Genomic DNA, 26053 nt, shown 5'->3' with positions numbered 1-26053 from the left:
GAAAGTGGCTGGCTAGGTTTTTGCTTTGCGTGCAGAAGAAGGTGGGCCAGTGGGTCTTGGGTTTGGAAAGGATTCTGGGCTTTAAATGGGCTCAGAATGTAGAAGATAAGATAATTGCTATTTCTACTTCACATTTTTCTATTCCCACCTGTTAATTTTTCAATAACGGACACAAAAGGACACTTTGCTCTCTTTCTATTTCTGTTTAGAATTAGATACACCACCACCATATCGCGATTACGTTTTTTCTCAAGTCTGCTTACTTTTTTATAATATAGTTATTTTTTATATATAATATAATTTAGTTGTTTTAAAATATGTTTTATGAATTACAATAATTAAAAATAAGACGTTTTCTGAATAATAATATTTTAAAAAATGGATTTTAAATTATATAGTTTAATATAAATAACGTATAAAATTTGCCTCAAATACCTATTGAAAATATAACTAAGATTTTGTTGATATACATTTAAACTTTTCAAATATGTTTCATAAATTAAATTTTTAACTCACTCTCTATATATGTATATAGCTATTAAATTGTGTAATAATTAATTTTTATTTAATAATATATTTTTTATTTTTATACTAAAAAATATATTTTTATGATAGATAGACGGGTAGAATGTCATATATTTATTAAACATACATAAAAAAAATTTAGTTAGTATAATAAAAATATTATACTCTACAATCACTTCTTTTATACAATGTAGCTCCTCAATCAGCCGCGAAATGAATCCAATGGCCCAGAAAGTTACTCTTGATCTAGATGCAATATATATATATATATATATATATATATATATATATATATATATATATATATATATATATATATATATATATATATATATATATATATATATTTGTAGTGAAACCAGTTTTTGTATTTAGGATGAGCATGGGAATTTGGTACTGGCAAGAACATACTAGCAACCATGTATGGAAGTCCATGAGGATGAAGCTTGGGGCCTCTTATCAGCAATCAAGTTCGTTTCATCTTTGGATTTCAACAATGTTATGTTTGAATTTGATAGCAAAGGAGTGGTGGATAAAATAAGGAGTTCAACTACTAATCTTTCTGAATTAGAGGAGATAATAATTGAATGTAGAAGTTTGTTAGCCCTTAATCCAACTTATGTAATTGGTTTGGCTAAGAGACAATAGTGTGATTCATGAACTTGTTAGAGTGGCACCAAATTTACCTAGTCTCTATACTTGTTATCATGTCTTTTTATGTATTGAGTAGTTGGTGATGAATAAAATGGTACGAGTATATTTCACTAAAAAATAAATAAATAAATAAAGGATCCGAACGCAAAAGATATCCTCTTTAATTTGTTTATAGTTTGTCAAAAAAATGACATTGTATATAATATTGTCCTCTTGTAATTTTTATAAGAACTAAATTAAAAGTTTTCTTTATTAATTTTTATAAGAATCAATTTTTCGTTTTACAAAAATACTCTTAATTAATTATGGGTCACTTTTCTAAGTACGATAAAAATAAGAAAAATACATTAATGTCTTGAGTTTTCCGGTATTCTAACTTTATCTTGTATAAAAGCATTTAAAAAATCTTACTTTAATTATTCACGTGCATAGCCAACGAGAAAGATTAATAAATACAAGTATGTCTCATTAATATTAGAAGTAATTTGAAGAAAAAAAACATATAATTTAAGATAAATTTAATTGAGACGCCGTTTTTTCTTTGATCCAACGCGTTTGTCCCACACGTCACCAATTAAGGAGCCATCCAATAAACCTATATAGACAAATATTTACATCCACAGTTTCTCATCACATACCCATATTATATTTATCATCACTTCTTTATTATTAAAACTCTCTGATTGTGGCAGTAGAAAAGAGCAACTTCATCAGCATGAATCACTTTAGCAATCAGCAAGAAACCCCTGGTGGGTTCTTCTAATTACTATCATTCAACATTATGCAAACAAATGTTTCCAAATCAATTGGCACAAATGAAGATGAATTCCCAGTTCTTGAGATTTTGTGAGAGAGAAATTGCACAAACCTCCTATGTTTTTTTCAACATTTATAGGAGTCTAGTCTCTGTTAGAGACACAATGTAATATTTTTTAAATAATTAATAGATTTAGTACAATATATAAAAGATATTACTATAATATCTTTCAGGTATATATATATATATGTATATATGAAAGGATCTGTAAAATTTCATAAAATAGATGTTAAAATTGGATTTTACGTGAAGCTTAAGATGAATACTTTTGTTTCCAAATTAAATCAACATAGCATATTTTTTTATCAACCAAGATTAATTATATGATATTATCATATCCACCACAAGGCCATGCCAATTCTTCAGCTCCATATGTCACTGCCCCACCACCTATGGGTAAGCAGGGGTGATGGCTTCTGAAAGGGATGGTAAGTTCATATATAGCCAAAATCACTACACCAATTAAATTCTACTTTTTTTTTCTTTCATAACATTGAATTAATGTTTTTTTTTACTTTTTCTTCTTCTTCTTGCAGTTGTGCTACTTTATGTTGCTGCTGTTAAGAAAATAGTATTTGGTAGTTTTTATTGATATGAAACACTGAATAAATATGTGATCATCTCTATCATCTTCCCATGATTATTGAGGATAAAATATCAAAATAAAATCACAAATATAAAGGAAAAAATATACACAGATTTAGATCAATTATAATTTAAATTCAAATAATAGTTAATCCCTACAATTAAGGGATTCTAACACCCCATCTCAAGTTGGTGCATGAATGTCACACATCCCTAACTTGTCAAGAGAATTACTAAGGGCCTTGAATGCTACTGCCTTGATCAGCATATCAACAAGTTTCTATTCTAATTTTACAAAAGGAAAGGCAATAATATCATCTTCAATCTTCTCTTTGATGAAATGTCTGTCAATTTTCACATGTTTTGTACGATCATGTTGGACGGGATTGTTAACAATCTCTATGGCTGATTTATTATCACAGTAAAGCTTCGTTGCATCCTTTTATTCATATTCAATATCCTTCAAGAGACTTCTAATCCATAACAATTCACATATTCCAACTGTCATCCCTCTAAATTCCGCTTCAGCACTTGATCTAGCAACTACTTGTTGCTTTTTACTTCTCCAAGTTACTAGATTTCCTGCCACAAAAGTGAAGTAGCCAGCGGTAGACCTTCTGTCATTTGCTGATCCAACCTAATCAGCATCAGTATAACCCTCAACTTTGAGGTGACCATGATTTAAGAATAACAAACATTTTCTTGATACAGATTTTAAGTACCTTAATATCTGTTCCACAACATCCATATGCGGTTATTTTTTGGGCCATGCATAAATTGGCTCACGACATTGACTGCATATGCTATGTCTGGTCTAGTATGAGACAAGTAAATTAGTTTTCCCACTAGTCTTTGATATCTTCCTTTATCTGCACTGGTTGCATTAACACAATGAAAATTCTTGTGGTTTTGTTCTATGGGAGTATCAATTGGTTTACACCCAAGCATTCCTGTTTCAGCTAACAAGTCTAAAACATACTTTCTTTGAGAAAGAAAGATACCATGCTTGGACCTTGTAACTTTTATCCCTAGAAAATATTTGAGATCTTCAAGCTGTTTCATGTCAAATTTAGAAGCTAAATGTCTCTGTAAGCTTAAAATTTCATCAGGATCATTTCCGATCACAATCATATCATCAACATATATTATCAATGCAGTGATCTTACCTTGATTATGCTTGAGAAACAAGGTGTGATCAGAATTGCTTTGTGTGTAACCGAAAAACTTCATAGACTTTGTAAATCTTCTAAACCAAACTCTTGGTGATTGTTTCAATCCGTATAGGGCCTTTTTAAGCTTACACACCAAAGGAATATTTGAGTACTTTGGTATACCGAGAGGAGGATCCATATAAACTTCTTTCATTAAATCTCCATGTAAAAAGGCATTTTTTACATCGAATTGAATAAGTGACCAATCTTGATTTGCTACTAGTGATAATAACACCCTCATTGTATTGAGCTTTACAAATGGTGCAAGGTTTCTTGGTAATCAACCCCAAAGGATTTAGTGTAACCCTTTGCAACTAGGCTTGCCTTATATCTTTCCACACTTTCATTAGCTTTATGTTTGACAGTAAACACCCATCTACAACCAACTATACTTTTTCCATCCAGTAAGGTTACAAGTTCCCAAGTAGCATTTTTCTCCAATGCTTCCATTTCTGTTTTCATTGCCTGAATCCACCTAGAATTTGCTAGAGATTCCTGCAAACTACTAGGAGTAAAGGCAGTAGATAATTGAGATACAAAATTGACATATGACTTGGACAACTTTTCAGATGACACGTAGTTGTTTGTGGGGTATTTGACCTCACAATTAAGAGTGGGTTCATACTTAATTGGGGGTTGTCCTCTATTAGTACAAGGTGGAAGAGTGTAAGGGCTCACTATTGGGTCAAAATCTGGGGTAGAAGAGACATTGCATTGTATATCAGTGGAAACATAGTTTTGTGTATCAGCAACAAAATGAAAAGGAGTAAGAGTTTCAGGTGATACCTCTACAAAATTATTTTCGAATTGGATCAACAGTGGATTTGAGGTTGAAGGAGATATTATACTATCATCTTTGACTATATTCTCAGTTACATTATTCTAAATTTGATCATCCATGTTCTCATCTCCATTATCTTGAATTCCATCATCTATTGTTGTTGTCATAACATCAAATAACCTGATATCTTGGTCAAGTCTATCATGATTCTGAACCTCCAAATCACCCCCCCCCCTTTGAGGTGAAGAATGAAGTGTTTTCAAAGGGAAAAAACATTTCATACTCATGAAATGTAATATCCATTGATACAAAAAAAAATTTTGTAGATGGATGATAGGCCTTATATCCCTTTTGAGTGGTGTTGTATCCCACAAAAACACATTTCATTACTCTATTTTCTAATTTTGTTTGTTGGTGAGGATGCAAATGTACATATATGACACAACCAAAAATATGGGGTGGTAAATGATTGACAAAATTAAGGGTGAAATGATGAGAAATGGCATCAAGAGGTTTCTTAAAGTTTAACACACTTGAAGGAACTCTATTAATAAGATAAACTGCAGAGCTTAAAGTTTCACCCCATAAGTAAGAAGAAATATTACTGTCAATCAATAGTGATCTAGTAACCTCCAAAAGATGTCTATTTTTTCCTCTCGGCTAGTCCATTTTGTTGAGGGGAATTAGGACATGATGTTTGATGAAGAATACCAACATATTTCATAAAATTTGTCAACCCATTTTTGTAGTATTTCCCTCCATTATCAGACATAACTATCTTTATTGAAGTATTAAATTGTGTGCTTATCATTTTGTGAAAACTTAAAAAACCTTACACACATCACTTTTGCGTTTAAGAAGGAATAACCAAGTCATTCTTGTACAGTCATCCACAAATGTCACAAACCATTGCATTCCATTATGTGTGGAAAGAGGGGCAGGTCCCCAAACATCAGAGTGAATAATAGAGAAATGAGCATTAACTATATTGTTATTTATAGGAAAAGTAACACGATTACTTTTTGTCATTACACAAGTTTAACATTTAAAATTAGAGATATGACAATGGTTAAACAATGAAGCAAATAATCTCTTAAGGTAGCTAACAGATAGATGTCCTAATCGCTTATGCCATTGCCAAATATCTCTTTTATTCTTAGCTTGTGTTTCATCACTTATAAAGGGAGTTAGTATTTTTCCTTTGGTATATTGAGAATTACCTTCAAGATAGTATAATCCTTCACTTCTTTTACCATTGCCAGTCTTCTCCTTCGTATGTATATTATGTATAGTACAATACGTGGGAAAGAACAAGAAAACACAGTTATGGGACTTGGTTAATTGACTAACAAAGAGAAGATTGCAGTTGAGAGAAGGAACAAAAAACACATTATAAATGGATAAAAAGGGAGAAATGGATATTGTACCATTACCCATAACTGGGGAAGAAACACCATTAGTGTTTATAATGACTAAAACAAAACTATTAGAGAAAAACTGTGTAAACATATTTCTATCACAAGTCATATGATTTGTTACACCTATATCAATTATCCAATCACTATCCTTAATAATAACAGAAAACCCACAAATTGGTTGAAATGTATCTGACTTAGCAACAAATCCAGTGGCAGCGGTGGAGTTTTCCTTTGGAGACTCCACTTTTTTTCCTTTTTGGTGCCATTCAGGATAACTTGTACCATCAAGATGCTCAAGGATTGAAAACTGATCTTGCATATGTGGAGCAGAATCTAATTCATTTGACCTATTCTCTATTTTTGTATTCAGAAGCTAATATCCAATTCCTAAAAAAAAAAGATATGAAATAGTGAATAAATATATAATTCTCTCTACCATCTCTCCATGATTGTTGAGAATAGAATATCAAAACAGAATCACAAATAAAAAGGAAAAAATATACAAGAATTTAAATCAATTACAATTTAAATTTAAATCATAATTAATCTCTACAATTAATGAATTCTAACAGTTGTTGTGTCCTCGATTGTGTCTTCTAATTGAATCACGACATGGATTATATTTGTGTTTTTTCCTTTCTCTCATTTGGATTGTATTCCTTGTAGTGGTAGAAGAATAAGGATATATATATTCATCCTATTTGGACAGCATGTATTTATCCATTTGTTGGAAGCTGTTCCCTATTTTTCATTTTACTTTGAAATTTTCGTGATGCATTTGTTGATTAGTCTTAATTATATTATAGTTTTTTAAAATTATTATATGGTTTTTATGGTTAGTATTTTTTTTTTCCAGTCTCATACACCCCTGTCATGGCTTAAATTTATAATTCTTCAGTATCATAATATCCATTATTCATGGAAGCAATTCTTGCACCTCCGCTGAAGATTCAAAAGATTGATCACTTGAAACAGAACAACTTTATCATTGCGTAATGTATATGAGCAAACAAATGAAAGACATCAAATATCGTCTATCTTTTATGGATTCCATTATATCACGGCAAGTTAACACGCATTACGTAAGAAGAATGGTAAGTTGTATACTTGTATATAGGCTAAAATATTTTTTTTTTGTCTGCGAGTTAGCATTTTTTATTTATATGTAAGTTTATTTTTCTAATTTTAATCTCTGTAAGTTTGTAATTTTTTTAATTTTAATTCTTGTAAAATATTTTGTTTAATTTTGTTTTTATAATTTATAGGGATTATAAATTAAAAAATTATAATCTTACATAGATTAAAATTAGAAAAACGCAAAATTACAAAATTAAAAATAAATAAAATATCTTAAAGGATCAAAATTAAAAAAACACCAACTTACCAAAAGTAAAATTACAAAAATAGATATACAGAAATCAACAATGAAAAAACTACTAACTTATCATCATAAAAACATATTTAAACCCTTTTTATATATAAGAGGAATTTTATATCTTCTTACAAATTTTCTTATCTAGAAAATTTTTGAAACATTCGAATTTGCACTAAAACTAATTAAATTATTTTATAAAACATTTTTAGTAAAATACACATCAGATGACTTATAACTCCATTTCCCTTGTCATAAAGGGTTATGAAATTTATAATATATTTTTATAACATTATTTTTATTTTGTTGCATTATATCTACAATTTTATTTTATTTTATCTTCTTATATTTGAATTTACTTTTCATGTGTTTATTGTCATCGCAAAATCCAAAATCTTCCCTTTAATCTAAAGCTTTCAAAACCTTGATAGAAGAACCACAAAAACATCCTCCCAATCCATGCAAAGTTGAAATGAAATCGGCATTACCATAATCACGATGGTTTAGATTCGACAAATTGAGAATGGAAAAGTAGCATATGAACATGGGAGAGGAAGCCCCTGTGAGGATTTTGAGAGTCAGAGAAATGGTCCAAGCTCCAAGCAAGAGAGCTATTATTATATAAGAGGAAACTATACATACTACGTGTCTATGAAATACGGATACTCTAGTCCCTTGTCGTGTTCGGTGTCCGACACACATCGTGTCAGTGTCTGACACCGACACGACACCCGTATTACGTTCTATATTTTGGACATTATAGGTGTTCAGGTATTCGTGCCCGTGTGAGTACTTCATAGGTACACATTTTAAGTAGAATAAAGCAAGATGAGCAATTAAGAGTCTGCAGTTATTTTTGTATTAGTTTAATTATTTGTCTGCACTATCTTTTTTTTTCTATTTCATCCTTTAACTGATACATGAATGGCAGTTGTAATTGAAAAAGAGAGGAGACAAAGTTGTCTAAAGAAAATTTGTACACCAAAGCAAAGCAGGGTATTCCCTTTATATATAACCATATACAAAGCAGGGTATTCCCTTTAAATAAAATAAAATAAAATTCAAATAAAGTCACTCAAAGACTCATTTTATCTTATAAAAATCTAGTGTAAAATGAGAGTAACATAAAATGAATGAAATTAGTCAAATTACAATAATATCGCGAGACCCGTTTGCCTTTCCCATTTCATTTCCAAATCTTTTTGTTTCGTAAATATCTCTTTTTGCCGCGACAAATGCTACCATCATCCACTGTCCTGTCTCTCGCCGGAACCGGCGCCGGCGTTCCGGTGAGCTTTTCCGGCAAACTGGGTCACCTCGAAACCAAGTTTTCTCCAAGACCCAGAAAGGTTTTCAGCCGTTCGTGCATAAAGGGGCTTCCTTTACAACAAAACACCGTCAATGGTTTAAAATCGAAGAAGAGAAACACACATTCGAGCTTCGCGTTGGGTAAAAATGCCGAAGACAGCTTTTTATCGGTATAATATAATATTATTCTTTGCAATTTCCTTTTTTATTTTATTTTATGTTGGTTAATTTAATATAGCTGCACAATAGCTTGTTAAAAGTTCGGTTACAGTTAGGATAACATTGAACACCTTTTTTTGTATGTATATTAAAAAAAAATCTTCTGGGTTCAGTTTAAATTTTGGGTTTCAACTTTCAAGGGAGGAAAAAACTTGGATGCAAGTATTATCTTCCTATAAAAATTGAAGTTTTTACCTTGGTAAATTATGTTGATTACCAACCTTTAATGCAAACCTTTATTATGGGAATTATCGGATGTGAAACTTTAATTTTGATTGGAGAACATCAAATGTATCTAAGGAACTGTAGTTAAGTTTTGTCCTCTTAGAAAAGTGAGGTATTGAAAATTTGGAAGCTTACTTTTATACAGGATCCAGTGTCTTTTATAGGACTGTTTTGCATCTTTTATTTGTGTACTGCACGAATTTATAGTTGTGACAATTCATGCTCGTATCAAATTTCAACTGGCTCCCTTTCAAAGTAAATTTAGATACTTCTGTATATCCTGTCAAGTGAATTGTGATTGATGACCATCATTTAGGGTGCTTAAGTAACATAATTTGTATACTTTGCAGGATGTAAATGGAGACACCGATGAGATGTACGATGAATTAATTAATAATTATGGAAAAGTGGTATTTAGTAGAAAAGACAAAAAGCCTGCTAGCGCAGAGATTGACGATGATGCTGAAAGCCTGTCATGTAAGCTAAAAGCAGTTTTGTCAAAGATTTTGCTTCCACCTTATTTACATTTATTTACAATTTGTTCTTTTCAACATTTTGGATTAGATAAGGTTTCTTCTTTAAGAATAATCATCTGTCAGATTATGTGATGGATGATAAATTAAGGTTTTTATTGATATAGTTTTTTAACTAATAAATGTAGTTGTTATCATGTGTGTTTGTAAACAAATCATGCTACTTCACATGCCTCCATCTGATTTAGATGACCCCTCTCCACCATACTGCTGTTATGCTTTAGATAGAGCCATGCATTCAGTTCTGTGTAATTCTGAATTCATTGTTGAGTAAGTTGATGCTCTGTAAAAATATTGTCATTATGTGAACACAGTTAATACATTGCACTGCTTGCAGTTTCTTTATCCTGTTAAAAACTAGGCAAAACAAATATTGACCATTTGTAGCCAGTAATGAATTTTGATTGTATGTAATTGAGACTAGCTTGAACTCCCCCCCCCCCCCCCCCCCTGTACCTAACCCACAAAAGGGAGAGAGACAAGAGGTGAAGCACAGTCTTAAACTTCACATCCTTGAAATTTCTAAGGTCTAAGTGGTTTAGAAATTAGGAGCATATAATTTGAGATTCAACTGTGACCTATATGATCTTCAGAGACCAAAAGTGCAAGATAGATGGAAAAGGTTTAGATTGATTATTCATTCAGATGAAATAGAAAAAATGTAAATTATGTAAATCTCACATGGAGGTTTCCTTTACCTGAGTACTGAACCTAGAAATCAATTAATGACAAACATTAAAGATAGTGTGTAGTAGATAGAAAGATGCTACTATGTTCTGTCCGTTAGTCCTTTTTGGAATCAGGCACTGTAACTGGTTGTTGCTTTCTTTTTTGAATTGTATTTTCAATTGAGAAATTTATTTTGAGTGCATCTATAATAATTTTCAAAGCAAAATACATAAAACATTTGAATGTATGATGGAAAGTCTATTAAGGTCGGACACTTTAAAAATAAGCTGTGCCCATGTCAGTTGTTAGATCATACTCAATTAAATTTGACTGGTTTAACTTTTATCATTTATTTGTGTGAATCTGCTTTGTCCGTGCTTCTCAATAGAAAATCCTCTCTGCGGAAGACCTACTTTGTAAATATGTCTTCTCAGTTGGGGTGCATTGGTTTTTACTTTTCTGTTTAATTGCTCTGTACCATGGAATCCTTCTTTTAAAAATATTAGGTTATTTTCCTCTGAATACTAACATACTATCTCTAGGCTTGCTCTTGTTGTCATACTTTTGTGTGTACAACAGTCAGAAAACTAGTTCAGTTACTTTTTGTTTATATGAATCTATTTTAGAGAGAGAGAAATATATTGTGCCTCAAGTATTATCTAAGTATTAACTGCCATGTTTGTAGTTGCTGTGGAATTGGCCACGGTTGCAAGTGAGGTTAAGGCAGGAGATATAAAGGTCTTATTTGTGAAGCCACTTGTTTACTGGACTCGATTTTTTATCATAGCTACAGCATTTTCTCGTCCCCAGATTGATGCTATCGGGTATGGCCTTTGCCATTGATCTATTTATATTTAGCAGGTAATGTTTGAGGATGTCTCTTTGCTGTGCTGAAAGCAGGATATATTCATTTATGTTGATATATCATTTTAGGTCCAGAATTAGAGATCGAGCTGAGAAGAAATATGGAAAAATTCCAACCGGAGACACAAAACCCAACTCATGGACTCTGTTGGACTTCGGTAAGTGATTTTACACCGTAATAGCATAACCTGCTAACAGAAATTCTTTAATCACAATTTCACTTAAGAATAAAGTTTTAGGTGTCATCACATTCCAACCTCCCTTCAAACAAGCGCTATGTAGTGCTGCCACTCAAGTTGACCCAGATGGGTACTTGCCCTTATTTTACTATATAGAACATGTCTCCAAGTTCTCAGTCACAGATTCCAACCTAGTTTCTTTTATGATGAAAAGAAATAAATTGAATTAATTAAATTCAATTTTTCTCATTCGATCTCAGAATACCGAAACTCATCTGCTTCCATTTCGACTTTCCTTAAGTGGGCTTGGGCTTTTTCCAGCTGTTCAATGGCCCTTTCCCATAATTCTTCTGAGTTTCGAATAGTTCTCAAGATTTTTTGTTTTCGATTATTTAATAAATCACTTTACAAAGGGAGGAACTGTATTTTCTTAAAGGATAAAATATCTACCTTAAACTTAACAAAGAGCACAGCCTGCTGCAGAAAGCAGGAGTACATCAATACAGCAAAGCCCTTTAATTGTCTGCCTTTACCAAAGAAATCTCTTGAAGTTGGCCATTGCACTTCTGTGAAGGGTTTGAGTGATAGAATACCTTTTGGGACCCGAAAGATGATGAATTATGCCTAAGCAGGGTGAAGCTAGAGGAAACTCTGGTGGAGTCCTGCAGCGATACTGACGTGTAAATCATTCATATGACTTGGGTATAAGGGCGAAAAAGTAATCGAACCATTTAGTAATTGGTTCCCTCCAAAGTTTCCCTTAGGATAGTTGGAGCTTGCTGACGAGTTCTATCAGGTAAAGCCAATGATTAGAGGCATTGGGAGCGTAATGCCCTCGACCTATTCTCAAATTTTAAATAGGTAGGACGGCGTGTTTGCTCTAGTGAGCCGCGCCACGGAATCATGAACTCCAAGTGGGCCATTTTTGGTAAACAGAACTACTAATGCAGGACAAACTGGAAGTTGGGTTACGGTGTCCAACTGTGTGCTAACCTAGACCCCACAAAGGATGTTGGTCGATTAAGACAACAGGAAGATACACCTCTAAAGACAAAACTTGTTAAAATTACACATTGTACTCCAACAAGATGCATAATCAGCAGCCTAAATACAGCGAATGTCAAGATGTTACCCTCTTTGATCCCACCAAAACCGTTTTAACCAGTCAACCAAAATTTGCTTCCAATTCCCAAAATGCCTATATATTAGCATTTTTCAATGCACGGTCAAGAGTTCACTTGTCCAATGGTGTAGGTCAGTCAATTAATGGAAACATGGCCTCACTAGTTCTGCTTTAGGCTTTAATATCCAGAATGTATGGTTTGGTAACATTGTTTAGTACTCTCTGATCCTGGTTGGCCTTGTGAATGTTTCTTGATAACAGGTGATGTTGTTGTCCACATCTTCCTTCCCTCACAGAGAGCTTTCTACAATTTGGAAGAATTTTATGGTAATGCAACACCAGTAGAGCTGCCTTTTGAAAATCAACCACCACCATTTCGCATTTGATGGACCTTTGGTTTGTCGGTAATGAAAAGTTCAAGATGGATGATGACTATCTTTGATAAGGTCATTAATCACTGCCAGCTTTGGTTTGTTTACATGAGTATATTGTAAACATTCCAATGTGCTTATCAGCCCAAGACTTTGAGCTTTCTTTTAGCTGGGATGGGAGTGGAGAATCACCCAATGGGGAAGCGAAATGGCACAATTTCATTGCATTTAGAAGTTGTTTTCTGAACTGTACATTAGAGTGGTAATTAGCAAATGGGAATAGAGACAAATGTAGTTGTCTGACTTAAATTTGACTTCAACTAGTTTAAAATTAGGCGGGGTTTGTGAAATCTTGTATTTTTTTTTCTTCTATATTTCAAACAAAAGAGAACACAAGAAGATTTATGATTTAAAGGAACTTTTTACTTTTTCTTTTGTTTTCTAATTTTAGTTTGGACTAAAAAGTCAAAGCTATCAAGAAATTGCCAACCCCAAGAAATTGTAAAAATGATAGTCATCTAGGTTTGAAGGTTGATAAACAAGCAAGCTTAAAAGTTTGTATTTGTAAGTTTGTATGATTAGTTTGGTTAAAATTTAATCGACTATTATGAATTGAGATATGTTGATAACGGAATAAAGTTAGGAGGAAGTTCTTCGGAAGATAATATATTCGAGCTCTGTGTGAATGCATTTCAGTGCAATGAAAGATAATGCCTCTTGGTATGCACCGCTTCTGATTTCACAATCATAATTAAGTAGCATAAGTAAACACGTCAAGCTACCTAGCATTGTGACAAAATACTATCCTGTTTAACACCAGATAAAGCTATCCTGTTTACACTTTTTACCAGCTTGACATAACTTGAGGACAAAAAAGTTACAACTAAACTTGTTGCAGACCATTTGACAGTGATTACATTCCTTCATGACCGATAGAGGCTTATATAGTTGTCCTATTGATTTTGAAGATGTCTTCATTTTATATATGGTTTGATACTGGCCAGCAATACCTCCATCAAGCTGTAGAGCTGAGTCTACCCTTCATTTTCATTGGATTGGCGTCTCATAATCCTAAGAGTTTCTAAGAAATCTATAATAAAACATCTATGGGATAAAACTCTGCAGCACGTTTCTTTCATTTATCTGCTTCAAAAGTTGCATATACAGACAGCAGGCATAAAACTCTAAAACCTAGCTTCAGATAGGTTCAGAGCCCCCTTGAGAACTATATAGGCCTATCTTCACAATCTTATCTTATGCTGCCCATACGTTGGAAGTCAGGGGGGACTGATTCCTGCAGACACCAAAACATGAACATAATCTGTTAAACTTATCATAAATTAACATAGACAGTGAACTCCTCAGATGCTAGTGGACCTAAAACATATCATTATATCAAAGTTCCACTACCAAAACATTAGCTCTGGTTCTTCTATCAACAACCGATCATTATATAACTGGATTTCAGGTGCCCATCAACAAGCTTCCACGTCCTATTTTTTATCCTTCACATTACATGCCAACACTACTGGTATTTTATGTTCCATGACTGAGATGTATGTAACTCACGGCAATTTGGTTCACTCTCCAGGTTAAGAAATTGATCTAGGGAAATTGGCATTGTTGCAAGTCTTAAGATACTAAGTAAACACAAAAGGATGTGATGTGGCAAGGATTGCAGCCTTCTGACAAAAGGATATGACAAATGATCTGCAACCTCCACAGTTCTGTCAATATGTAATTAAATGTGTTCAACATTCTTCATGTTACTAATCATAGCGTTGAACACATTGATTGGCTAATGAAGAGAATTTGGCTAAACTACAATTATGTAAATTAATCATTTATGTTAAGCTTCAACTTCCCTTAACCTTTTCATCACCCTGAAAAAAAATATGTAAATTCTCAGCTTTAGATGCACCACCACTATTTTACAGTTTTAAATATAAAGTAGAATATGCATTATCATATGGACATGAAACTTGCAAAAGGAGAGTTGCAGTTAAAGTTAGCTGAGTGTTGACTAGCCTGTCTGAGTTTTGATGGGCTTCTGTCCAACCAGGTTCATACGCTTCAAGAAAACCCAGCTTTGCCTTGTTAGGTAAATCATGGGGATGGACAAATGGAACACCAAGTGGCCACCCTATCTCCATTCGTATATTTGCACATGGGCTATCAATGCTGTGAATGTGACTTTCACATTCCTTGAGATTACAGAACCGCAGCTTGATGCCTTTCTTATCAGCAATATCCTGGACCCTTTCTTTCAAAACTCTTTGAGCCTCAAGCCTTAACCTCTTGGAAGGTGGCAAAGGTTTGCTTTTGGGATTTTGCTTCCTTCTCTCTCAAAGCAGAATTGACACTAATTCAATCTCAATAGTGATACTCATAAAACAATGAAATTATTTCATGAAACACCAAATACAGAAATTTAAGTTTAAACTTCAGACAATCGGGAAATGATAAGGTACAGTTCTGCCAGAAAAACAATCTGTTGGGAAAAACTCAAGTTCCAAATCCACATTCTAAGATAATCTAAGTGAAAAATTTATGAATTCTTGACCTTTTCCGTATTCTTATTTAGGCAAATAAGCATTTTCCTAAAAACATCCGAACATGTTAACATCTGGTCATTCCTTTGAGCCTGGTGCTACTAATATAAATGAAAGAAGCTAACTACAAATTGATCAAACAGTAATAACATAATTTTAAATTTAGCTTGCAACTCTTGAGTTTGACACTTTGGAACATTTTTCATGAATAAACACCTGAGACGTAGAAATAGCAATGAACTAATTATTATATAAAGAAGAAAAATGTAATGCAAGCATACAGCTTAAAGAACACCACCAATTATCAGTTCAAAATGTTTTATCTACTGTCAACATTAAGTAAGTCTCAAATGTTGACTAAAACAGACATCGAGCAGGATACAAAACTTTAATATACTTATTTTTGTTCATCCAGTAATCCATGGACAGTTCCTTTTATTTATCACCTAACTGGAAAATCAACATGGGCATCATCCAAAATTAAACATGTTCCCAAATGAAGTTTTGGAGAATATAAACAAGCGCCCTATCGTCCACAAATCCTATTCCACATATAATTAGAATGTTAAATACCATCATGTGTTGGTTGGAAATTGAAGCACTGCAAACTAGGCCTGTTAAAGAGATGATCTGTTGGGTGAGATCTTTGCATAAAATCATCCACTGGGACAGGAAGCTGAAACTGAGCTTCAATTCCGTAACCTGCTGCTCGCATTTCTGAACAATCCAAATTGGTCATTGATTTAGGCAAAAGTTTGAAGGCTAAAGAACATCGTCCATACATATTAGCCTCCATATTAATCTCAGTTTTGAGCAATGCAGGGTTTACATATCCTGCAGTTGCTTGATAAAGAGCAAGCCCAGGAAAAACAATAGCTTCCTGAGGTCCCAGATCTCCGTCCACAAGAATCCACCGGCCCTGAGAGTCTCTTACATGTAAACCAGCCCTATCGGACTTAACAAGCGATAGCAAGCTTTTATCAACTTGGTGATCATGGTCAGGATACATAATCATTTGGCCATCCTCTTGGGTAGTAGTTATATTATTATGATGCTGTGGCCCCTGAAATGATGGCCTTGCATGACAACAAACAGACAAAACAGAAGATGAAATTTCCCTATTTCTCAGTGGAACATTATCCACTATTTCTACAAACGGAGAGCTGCGTATATTCAAATGGTAGCTAATTGCATCCAGAATATCCCTTGCTGCTTTTCCAAATAAGGCAAATATGTCTGGCAACCCTGCTGGGGGGGGGGGGGGGGGGGGGAACTCAATGGAATTATTAGGTTCTGAAGGAGTTAATCCAGGTCTATAGTCATAAGTTTCTTGCCACAAATGAGAATCTGCATAATAACCAGAGATGTTTTGCACCACTCACGAGACTCACCAGGATTGATTATATCTGCAGGTGGATACGTTTCCCTTTGGTGGAAATACATGCGAGCAGATTCTAAACCAGATCGCAGAATAGCCCCGTCACTTGCTGGAAACTGAACGATGACTGCAGAAAACTGAGCCAGAGAATGTGACAAAATTGAAACTGATATTTTATAGGAATCAGATGCTAGCCCGTTCCAAGGGACTAAATCAGTAAGCTTCACACGACCTAAAGATGGAGGGTCACTATCTGCCATGAAACCCTAGTCTAGACAAGTAGAATTGTGGGTATAAGAAACTGCTAAAACCAATTTCAGGTAATACTCAGAAGTGCAAAAAGGAAGGGTCGATTTACATGTGCGACACCATCACACAGATCCGCCACGCCGGAACCGATCTCCGCCGCGCCTGCTGCTGCTACGATTTACTCATGACGCCGGAGAAGGAAGCAAGCCACCGGAGACGGAGAAATTGTTGTGATTTCTGACCAAAAACCACGTCCTTCGTCAATTTTTTTTGCTTTTATAAAATTAGGTCTTTTGTTGAACCGTTCGAACCGCCGGTTTACACCGGTTCGACATCAGAGCGGTTTTATGAGACGAACGGTTTTATAAAATTAGGTCTTTTTACAATAATAATCTTTTGATCAAATTGGCTTGTTACTTTAATAAAATTTTGGCGCAAACACTACTAAAAAGGTCAAATATGTTAAAATTGAGTATCGTCTCATTATCATCTAATATCATATTTGAGTGGTTGAGAGTTTTTATTTTTTATTGTACCTAGATTGTGGTGTATATATTATTTGGCTGGAATATTTTCATTACTTGTTTATTTAATAAAATTTAAGCTCTTCACTTGACTAAAACCCTTTAAGCAGCATTAATTATATTTATATTGTTTTGTGGCGGTTAACTTGGTATCAAATATTAGTTTAATAATATTAATATTATATTATATTAAAAAATATTGTTATAATCGACTCGATCACGATTTTACCATTGAACCTTAAATCAATATCTTTACGGGTTTGGTAACCAATCTGATTTAAAAATATTGATTGAAAGTTAAATTTTTATATTTTGAATATAACAATAATGAAAATAGTGTCAAGAAATTTGAATTGTTTTATGTAACCCTTGATATTAACTCCAATGTTGTATTTTTATAACTTCATCAAGATTATACAAAAATTAAATATAAAAATCTTAAAGAACACATGCATCAAGAAGTTATATTCCTATAAGTCTCTCGATACAAGGAAGTCACATCAAGTTCTAGTGCATATACACAAGATCTCTTATTATGCATATGGATCAAGATCAATTCATTAATGATTAGTTGACTAAATGATAAATCGATATCATGAAACTTGCACTAAATAAAAATAAGGTTCATCTAATCCTAACCACGATGAGTTTAGCAAAAAATGATAAAATAACATATTGGTGGAGATGAAGAAACTAATAGAAATTGAGTTGAGTGTAGTAAGAAATCGTCTTTAAATACATTCTGAGTAATGGGACTTGAAAAATGGCTTTTATATTTGCTGGAATGTGCCCAAATGTATAATTAAATCAATTACGGTGCACAAATATTTTAGTTGTTAGCTTGGATGTTAGTTGGGCATTTCAAACGTTGTACTAAAAATACATGTAAAGACTCTGCAAATCATCATCATTGTAGCATTTCCAAAGTTGAGCAACAAGTGAAAAATTTGTGACCCAGAGTTGATTCTCGCATTGATTTTCTCTTGGTGTTTCCAATGCTGACCTTCAAGTGAAAATTTGGTGATGCAGCTCATGCTTAGAGTATAACAATGAGTCTCCACAGAAAAAGTCGTGTTTCCTTCAACAAGGTGTGGGACGCCATCCTATCATTTCAAATGCACAATCGATTTACAAGTATTTTGCTTTATTTCCTATAAAATTTAAGAAAATTCATCGTGAAAATAATACAAAAGAAAAGGTATACACTAAAACTAACCCAATTTTTTTTATAGATTTTTCCATGGTTTCCATTTTTTTCTTATTCTAACAAATTTTCTTTGAAAACATGCACATTAATTCATCAAATATGAATCTATCACAACTCCAAACTTAAGACTTTACTTGTCTGCAAGCAAACAATTAAATCCAAAAAGGGGTTGAAAATAACAAGAAAAAAAATGCATGATTCATTGATAATTTCAATTTTTCAATTCATTTTCTTTTTGTTTTCCTTGAATCCTTTTCCAAAATGATCAACAACATAACTTCAATGTTTTATAAGCATTAAGAACAAATAAGATCAATTGTTGAGCAAAAAATTATCAAGCTCTGTTTCTCACAGTACACATTAGTCAAATGTATCAGCAAGTATTTGCACTTTTTCTTCCAGAGTAATTAAATCCTACCATATGTTTGCAGAAGTTTTGAAATTTTTTCAATACTGAATTTTCTTCATGAGGTCTTTTATTGGTTGTAATGGGGCTAATGTTAAGGTGGATGAGAAAGTCATTTTAGGCTTCTTGTTTAACAAAACTAAGTTTATCTGAATTTCTCCCAACAATGATTTTCAATTAACCCCAAAATTCTAAAATGTCTCGTCAAGAACTCTTCTATGTAGGCTTCAAAACTCTTCACACGTGAAAAATCTTTGCTCAACCAAATCAACTTATTCGTGTAAAACGTTAGCAAACAGCTTTGGTTTCAGTTGCTTTTATATACATACAGGATTCAATAAATCAAAAGAACCATACAAAACATCCATTGAGTTATCAATTTATTTCCCATTTCTCAGTCTCCTTTTCAATTTATTTTCCTAAGCTCATATCAAGACCTAAGAATTTGCAGGGAATGAAAGCTACCAATTAAGACTACCACAATCAATAGTTTAAATCAATCCAAATGAAGGAAGTGGGTGTGGGATTGTTTAAAAAACAGGGGTTAGTAATTAGTTTTCTTCCCCAATCATCTTGATCACTGTTGTGGTGAAAGCCAACCACAAGGTGAAGTTTCTCATGTTTCCACTAAAACTTTAAAACGAATGAATGAATGCAAGCTAGAAGTTTGATCATTGATGTAAAACATAATCAATATAATATAGTTTGATCAATCATTCATCCCAGCTTTTTTCTCTTCCATTCACTCTAGCTTATGTTCATTCATTGCTTCCAGCCTTCATTATTTCTTGTTTGCACTCATTCATTCCTTGTTTGTTTCATGTATTCCTTTCTTTCGTTCATTTATTCATTCATTCATTCATTCTGGAAAACATAATCAATGTATGCAAAACTTTATGATTGTTTAAATATAAAAGTCAAGTTTGTATATTTCTATACTAGTTTTATTCTATTTATGTTTAATTTTCAGATGAGTACTAACATGAAAAAAAAAAATTATAATCAATAAACAGCTTAAGACATTACCTATTACCTTACTAGTATACATCTTTCGGTTTGAAAAATTATAAAATTAATGAAACTTACAATATCATATTAATGAAGGGCTTATTTGCAAACTCAATCATCCGATCATATTTTTAATCACTTGTTTAGTAAACATTACAAAACATTTCGTTATAATTGAAATGCAAGGGATCAAGGCCTGTATTGATATTAAATCATAACCAAGTTTAAAAGGAATTTCATTGTATAACTGTAGTATGATAAATCTAGCTTACCTCAGTTTTTGCATTTCGTGCTAATACTAAGAAACTAAATCACATTGAACATTTACTACTACTTTCTTCGCATAATCAAATTTCTAAAGAAACTACCAGTTACATGGAATTCCACTGAATTTCTAGAAATACAATAAAGCAGAGCACTATCGTCTTTCATGTTTTGCATTTTTGAGCAAAGTAACAACTAAAGTAGGATCCAAACAAAAACGGAATGCCTAGTTTCCAAACAACTTTTAAGTGCTAATAAGAAAAAATGTGTTAATAGACCACAATGAAAAGCAACATATATCCCCAAGCACATCAAGCTAGAACTCAGCCGGTACAGAATCTCAATAAATACATCAACAGAAATAGACAGTAGATGTACAAGAATTATCTATGGCTTGCGAGTTGGTGGTGGTGGTGGTGGTGGTGGTGAACTGCTGCTGCTGCTGTTGCTACTGCCTCTTCCTCTCAAAGGCCTACAATTAGGAAATGAACTCAAGTTAACGACGAACTGAAATGAACTATGAAGATACAATCCAATACAACCAAAAGTTATAGGAATTTGTCCTTGATGTATGTGCACTTGAAATAATCATCCAATATCTAAAATCCTATTGCTGAAAAATATCAGACTGAGGAAGAGAAATTGATAAGATTTACCAAAAAGATTTACCAGTCACATCAAGCATATATGAGTATCTACTAAAGATACCATCCATATGTCATTTGTGAAGCACTGATGCAAGGTGGCAGATTTTAAGGCATAAACACTGAGAAAAGAATAGTGTCTGACAGGAATTCAAACCATAGCAGTTAATTTGATTCCATATTGTCTTGCATAACAACTTTCGACCTTTCAATGTAGTAGGCCGTGTTTCATTTATATGATATTTAAGTGTCTTTTTTTAGAAGGAGAACAAATCTCTAACTTTGCAAAATTTGTACCAAGAGAGTCAACAGTGGAAATTCTTAATGAAATTATTAGACTATAAATGATTGAATTAATTACTAAGTTGAAAAAGAAGAAAAACATGTCAGCAATATAAAAAGAACAAAGAACCAGTGCTCTTAAACAAATCACGAATCTTGCCAGGAAAATCAAACAGTGAATGTTACGAAAAAAGAGAAGGAATCAAAAGAAATATTTAACAGAACATTATATTGTATACTGTATACATTACCTTCTTGGGCTCCGACTCTTTGATCTCCGGGATACCTGTCAAAGTTACAAAGGACTAAGCCATAGAATATTCCAAATTAAAAGAACATTGTCCATATAAATGAGAAAGAAGACGCATACCTTGCGTGGACTAGGTGAATCAGAGTAGGATGATGACCTTCCACGTCTAACTGGTGGTCTACCTCTGTCAAGAAAATAAAGTTTAAGGCTTTAAGCAGTGTTCAAATATTTTCAAATTACATCCAAGCATTCAATAAAAAATAACTAGAAGTCCAGAAAACTTCTCATGTATTTTCATATGCATACAGGTGTTGGTTATAAGACGTTCAAGACTACTGAAAGTATTCTGTGAAATAACATTTCTTTGGTTCTCCCTAATCAGCATTATAGTTACTCTGAAATCTCTTCTTCTGCAGCTATTATTTATCAGGTAATAGTCAATTTTTAACTCATGCAAGTGTACACCCTTAATTACTAGCATTAAACCTTGTGTTAAATTTCATTAAATCTGCACATATATGATCATTCGAAAGGATCTGGATAACTACAAAATCCACCAGCTCCAAGCATTATATTTTTACATTCTCATAAGCATCTCACGGTTTTTTTTCCTTCTATCTAAATATTCTTACACAAAAGCAAAATAATTGGCAAAAATAAGACATACCATAGGGAACAAAAAAAAAATACATAGCTCGTTTTAGCAAACTGACTACTGAAACATAAGCATGCTAGAAAATTACCTGCGAGGTGAGAATGACCTTGAGCGTGAGCGTGCAGACCTACGTATTGGAGAGCGAGTACGTCTACGACCAATTGGAGACCTTCTAGGAGGACTACGTGGTCGTCTAGGTGGTGATCTGCAGGAAAATATTCATTTTTTAAAAGGGCAATCAACAGCATGTACAATCTATTGCAAAATGCAAAGTGATAATAAAGGGAAATAATCAGTAATAAAATTACCGGCGCCTGGGAGGAGGTGGAGGTGAACGTCTTCGACCTGGACTTCCACGTATCCTTCTAGGTGACAGCCTACAAAGATTATATATAAATGAGTAGACTTGACTAAGGATACTGTTAACCAGTGTGTGTGTGCGTGTGTGTGTGTGCGCAATTTGAAAGCCTACCTTGCAGGGGATCTAAGGCGTCTAGGTGGAGATGGAGAACGACCTCTTCCAGGAGACACAGGCCGCCTCCTAGGAGGTGTGTCTCCTCCACGACGATAAGGAGAGTCTAATCGGCGACGAACAGGAGAATCTGCACGGCGACGTGGAGAATCTGGTCGTCTTGGAGATCCAGCTCTTCTAGGTACAGGAGATCTCCTCCGTGGTGAGGGAGGAGGTTTTCTACGAGGAGAAGCTGGTATCATTGAACCAAAGTTCAGTAAACATAAAAAGCTACCAATATTATAAATACAAACAAAAAAATGCCCAACACCACATATATACATTCTCTTTGCCGCTTTGGTCCATCCTTGTCAACATCTGCACTAGCATTATCAGCCCTGGGGGTGTCTCTCTTTGGAGCAACAGCAGAAGCCTTTGGGGGTGGTGAAACTTTCTGCCTTGGAGGTAGAGTAAATCTTGCCTTGATGACATTGCCATCTATTTGGGCCTGCATTACAAAAAGCAAAGGCATAAATCTACAAATGTAGCATCCAGCAAGCTTGATTATTGAAAACAGTCCTATTCAGTCACAGAAACCTACACCATCCATGTACAATAATGCCTTTTCAGCATCCCCTCTTGTCTTGAACTGCACATATCCATACCCTTTTGGAAGATTGACCTGGAAATGAGGAAAAAATGAAATGTCATATCACATTAAATTCCTCTATATAGCTATGATGCCAAAGTAAATGCAAACTTACAGTTCGATCCATTGCCAACTCGACACTTATAACCTCACCAAAGTTACCTGAAAGTTAATGCATCAAGGTGGATTACTAAAAGGTCAACAAAAACACATGTGTACTTTGAAGTTATAAAGGTTACTAAGAGCTTTCTTTCATTACTGATATTAATTCCTTAAGGTCACTAAAATGTCTCTTTACTTAATTAGGTAATAAGACATCAAGCCAATATGTTTCAACAGTTAATGAAATTAATATTAAAATTACTAAGTTGAAGCCTCAATGATTGAAAGTCATGGTTTAATGAGAAATAAATGAAAATGGAACAAAAAGAGAAGTTGCACAGGGCTTAATTCATGGATTCTACCTCCATGAGACATTGCTTACTCCACCACTGGACTAGACCAATTACATGTGAATTGCCAAATAATAACCCTTACAACTATTTGGCAACTACGAGGATAACAAAGAGCATATAATATATTATTACATTAAAAATGTAAGATAAAACTAGAAGGTATAAATAATTAGAAACATACTGAAAATTTCTTTCAAGTGCCCTTCATTGACATTTCTGCTGAGCTTTTCTACATGAAGAACAAGTGACTCGCGTACAGGAGAAGGTTTCCTGAGTTCAAACACAGGAGATAAATACATAAGCAAGAAGTACGAGTAACACAAAAGGGAAAAAAGACTGTTAATAGATCACATCCAGAATTAAAATTAAAATATATAATTATAATTATTACAACAGTTTGAAGGATATGATATGGACTAAAGGAACATGAGACTGTCATTACCAGACACTACAGAAAACTGTATCAACTATGTTGTCGCACTACTTATTGGCACCTTATCAACTTTCACACAGTGTTATCAATGGTGGAAGGCCAAAACTCTGCCATATGAACATGCCATTACGGCCTATGGCACCGCCATAGCAGGCCTCCCTTCACAAATTGCCTATGGCAGTTGGCAAAAAAAAATCTGCCATGGCACCACCATTAAACAACATTGCTTGCACAATATACCATGTTAAACTTTAACAATAACCACAACCAAACTTTAACAAGGATCACAACCACAATAGCATTCAAATAACATACATTGACATAAAAATTTCAAGTCTCTATGACAACAAATTCAAGAACTATCACCAAAAAGTAATAACCATAGAGAATTTGAAATCACACTACCTTGGGGGAGGTGAAGCTCTCTTAGACTGAGGTGGAGGAGACCGACCTCGCCTAGTTGCGTCAGCAGGACTACAGAACAAAAAAAATGAAATAGTAGTATCATATCAAATTATCAACGTGGTCTTCAAAAACCAAATTGACCAAAAAAACAAAGAAAATAATAGACAAAAGATAAAAACAAAGTACTTCCACATCTACCACAGTCCAAGTTTCCAACCCACTTTACCAATCTAATTATCTCATGGCGTACAACTCAAAAATACAAACAGCAGAAAGAAAATCAAAGAGACCATTAACAAGGTTTTGAAATGTTCGCAACCATAATTTCAGGACAACGTCAAAGATTTTAGAGTCACAGACCACAATTTTGGCAGCAAGGTCAAAGATTTCAGAGTCACCATGACCGTATGACAACTGCAATTGCAGCTGCATATGTCCATTTATCGTGGCAAAACCACAACTGCGGCACAATTTAAAACTTTGACCATTAATCATCTTCAGAAACAACACAAAATGAACAATCAATCTTGCAGGCTCGATAAGATTCAATTTCTACATATCTCCCAACCACACCGCACGCAAAAACTTCAAGCATAGCATCTAAGAATTAAAAAGAAAAAAACATAGATCTCTACTTCAACATCAATCCCCAGCTAAGAGAACATCGCATGCTTTTAAATTTGAAGAACAGACACGAATCTAAAAAACTTTCAGCGTGAAATCCAAGAACTTAAAAACAAAAGAGTTCACAATTTCAACATCAATCAGCAGCCAAGAGAACAACACCCGCTTTCAAATTGAAAAAAAAAAAAAAAGACAATCAAATTGCGGAACGCGGAGTACTTTCCCCGCTCCGATCACAGAAATTAGCTGAACCTTCAGGCTCTCAATCACGCCGCGCTCAAAAGTCAATACCACAAGCGAAAACATTCAGCAGCACGAAATCCAAAAACTAAAAAAAATCAGCACTCAGCAGCCAAGAGAACAACGCACGCTTTCAAATTGAAAAAACAGATAAAATCAAATTGCGCTCTGATCGAGGAAATCAGCAGTACCTTCGGCGCCTCTGCGGGGGAGGGCTGCGGCTGCGGGAGCTTCGGGAGGAAGAGGAGGAGGAGGGGGAAGAGGATCTGGAGCGCGAGGGAGAACGGGACCGAGAAAGGGAGCGCGAGCGAGAGGAGGAACGAGAGTCGGAGGGGGAAGAGGAGCGAGAGGAGGAGCCGGAAACGGAACCGGAGGGAGAGCGACGACCTCGCCCAGGTTTCGCCATTGTTGTTGCAGAGAGGAAGGAACGAAACCCTCGATAAACCCTAGCTCCTATAACCAGGCTAAGGAGTGAAAGTGAAAGTGAATGAGAAGGGAATCCAAAAGATAAAGGAACGGTTGA

At 34.0% G+C, this 26053-nt stretch overlaps 3 protein-coding genes across 6 annotated transcripts; 1 reads left to right on the top strand and 2 right to left on the bottom strand.

Moving 5' to 3' along the window:
* The first annotated feature begins 8506 nt into the window (after positions 1-8506).
* LOC114387170 (protein Iojap, chloroplastic-like) lies at positions 8507-13299 on the top strand. The gene is made up of 5 exons (XM_028347303.1): positions 8507-8841; positions 9466-9592; positions 11003-11141; positions 11251-11339; positions 12745-13299. The coding sequence occupies exons 1-5, from the start codon at positions 8599-8601 to the stop codon at positions 12867-12869; spliced, it is 723 nt and encodes a 240-aa protein (XP_028203104.1). The 5' UTR covers positions 8507-8598; the 3' UTR covers positions 12870-13299.
* A 205-nt stretch (positions 13300-13504) lies between these two features.
* Positions 13505-17645, bottom strand: LOC114387169. Of its 4 annotated transcripts, none has more exons than XM_028347302.1 (4): positions 16798-17645; positions 15980-16654; positions 14883-15198; positions 13505-14148 (listed from the first exon to the last, which is right to left on the bottom strand). In XM_028347302.1, exons 1-4 carry the CDS (start codon positions 17042-17044, stop codon positions 14109-14111), a joined length of 1278 nt encoding a protein of 425 aa, XP_028203103.1. In that variant the 5' UTR covers positions 17045-17645; the 3' UTR covers positions 13505-14108. The 4 variants fall into 4 exon arrangements, with proteins under 4 accessions (XP_028203103.1, XP_028203100.1, XP_028203101.1 ...); XM_028347299.1 differs by having other exon boundaries at positions 13505-15198; positions 16798-17055; positions 17143-17388; XM_028347300.1 differs by having other exon boundaries at positions 13505-15198; positions 16798-17050; positions 17143-17388.
* Positions 17646-20501: 2856 nt separating this feature from the next.
* Positions 20502-26053, bottom strand: LOC114388512 (serine/arginine-rich splicing factor SR45). Its single transcript, XM_028349030.1, has 12 exons — positions 25722-26053; positions 24667-24735; positions 24010-24098; positions 23489-23535; positions 23326-23406; positions 23067-23232; positions 22746-22977; positions 22582-22650; positions 22362-22478; positions 21739-21802; positions 21620-21654; positions 20502-20914 (listed from the first exon to the last, which is right to left on the bottom strand). The coding sequence occupies exons 1-12, from the start codon at positions 25934-25936 to the stop codon at positions 20830-20832; spliced, it is 1269 nt and encodes a 422-aa protein (XP_028204831.1). The 5' UTR covers positions 25937-26053; the 3' UTR covers positions 20502-20829.

Source organism: Glycine soja, chromosome 15 (assembly GCF_004193775.1).
Source record: "Glycine soja cultivar W05 chromosome 15, ASM419377v2, whole genome shotgun sequence".
NCBI classification, from domain to species: domain Eukaryota; kingdom Viridiplantae; phylum Streptophyta; class Magnoliopsida; order Fabales; family Fabaceae; genus Glycine; species Glycine soja.
Note: the sequence above shows the minus strand (reverse complement) of the source record. Positions and strands in the feature narration are given on the sequence as shown.

What these genes read in the sequence shown, in the direction of transcription:
- LOC114387169 (XM_028347299.1), bottom strand. Translation starts at nt 17,044, where the DNA reads ATGGCAGATAGTGACCCTCCATCTTTAGGTCGTGTGAAGCTTACTGAT. An exon ending in TGCAGATATAATCAATCCTG is followed by an intron (nt 16,655 to 16,797) that starts GTGAGTCTCGTG and finishes CCCCCCCCCCAG; the next exon opens with CAGGGTTGCCAGACATATTT. An exon ending in TTTCCAACCAACACATGATG is followed by an intron (nt 15,199 to 15,979) that starts GTATTTAACATT and finishes TTCTGCTTTGAG; the next exon opens with AGAGAAGGAAGCAAAATCCC.
- LOC114387170 (XM_028347303.1), top strand. Translation starts at nt 8,599, where the DNA reads ATGCTACCATCATCCACTGTCCTGTCTCTCGCCGGAACCGGCGCCGGC. An exon ending in CCGAAGACAGCTTTTTATCG is followed by an intron (nt 8,842 to 9,465) that starts GTATAATATAAT and finishes TATACTTTGCAG; the next exon opens with GATGTAAATGGAGACACCGA. An exon ending in ATGGACTCTGTTGGACTTCG is followed by an intron (nt 11,340 to 12,744) that starts GTAAGTGATTTT and finishes TCTTGATAACAG; the next exon opens with GTGATGTTGTTGTCCACATC.
- LOC114388512 (XM_028349030.1), bottom strand. Translation starts at nt 25,936, where the DNA reads ATGGCGAAACCTGGGCGAGGTCGTCGCTCTCCCTCCGGTTCCGTTTCC. An exon ending in CCCCCGCAGAGGCGCCGAAG is followed by an intron (nt 24,736 to 25,721) that starts GTACTGCTGATT and finishes TTTGTTCTGTAG; the next exon opens with TCCTGCTGACGCAACTAGGC. An exon ending in AGAGCTTCACCTCCCCCAAG is followed by an intron (nt 24,099 to 24,666) that starts GTAGTGTGATTT and finishes GTTTGAACTCAG; the next exon opens with GAAACCTTCTCCTGTACGCG.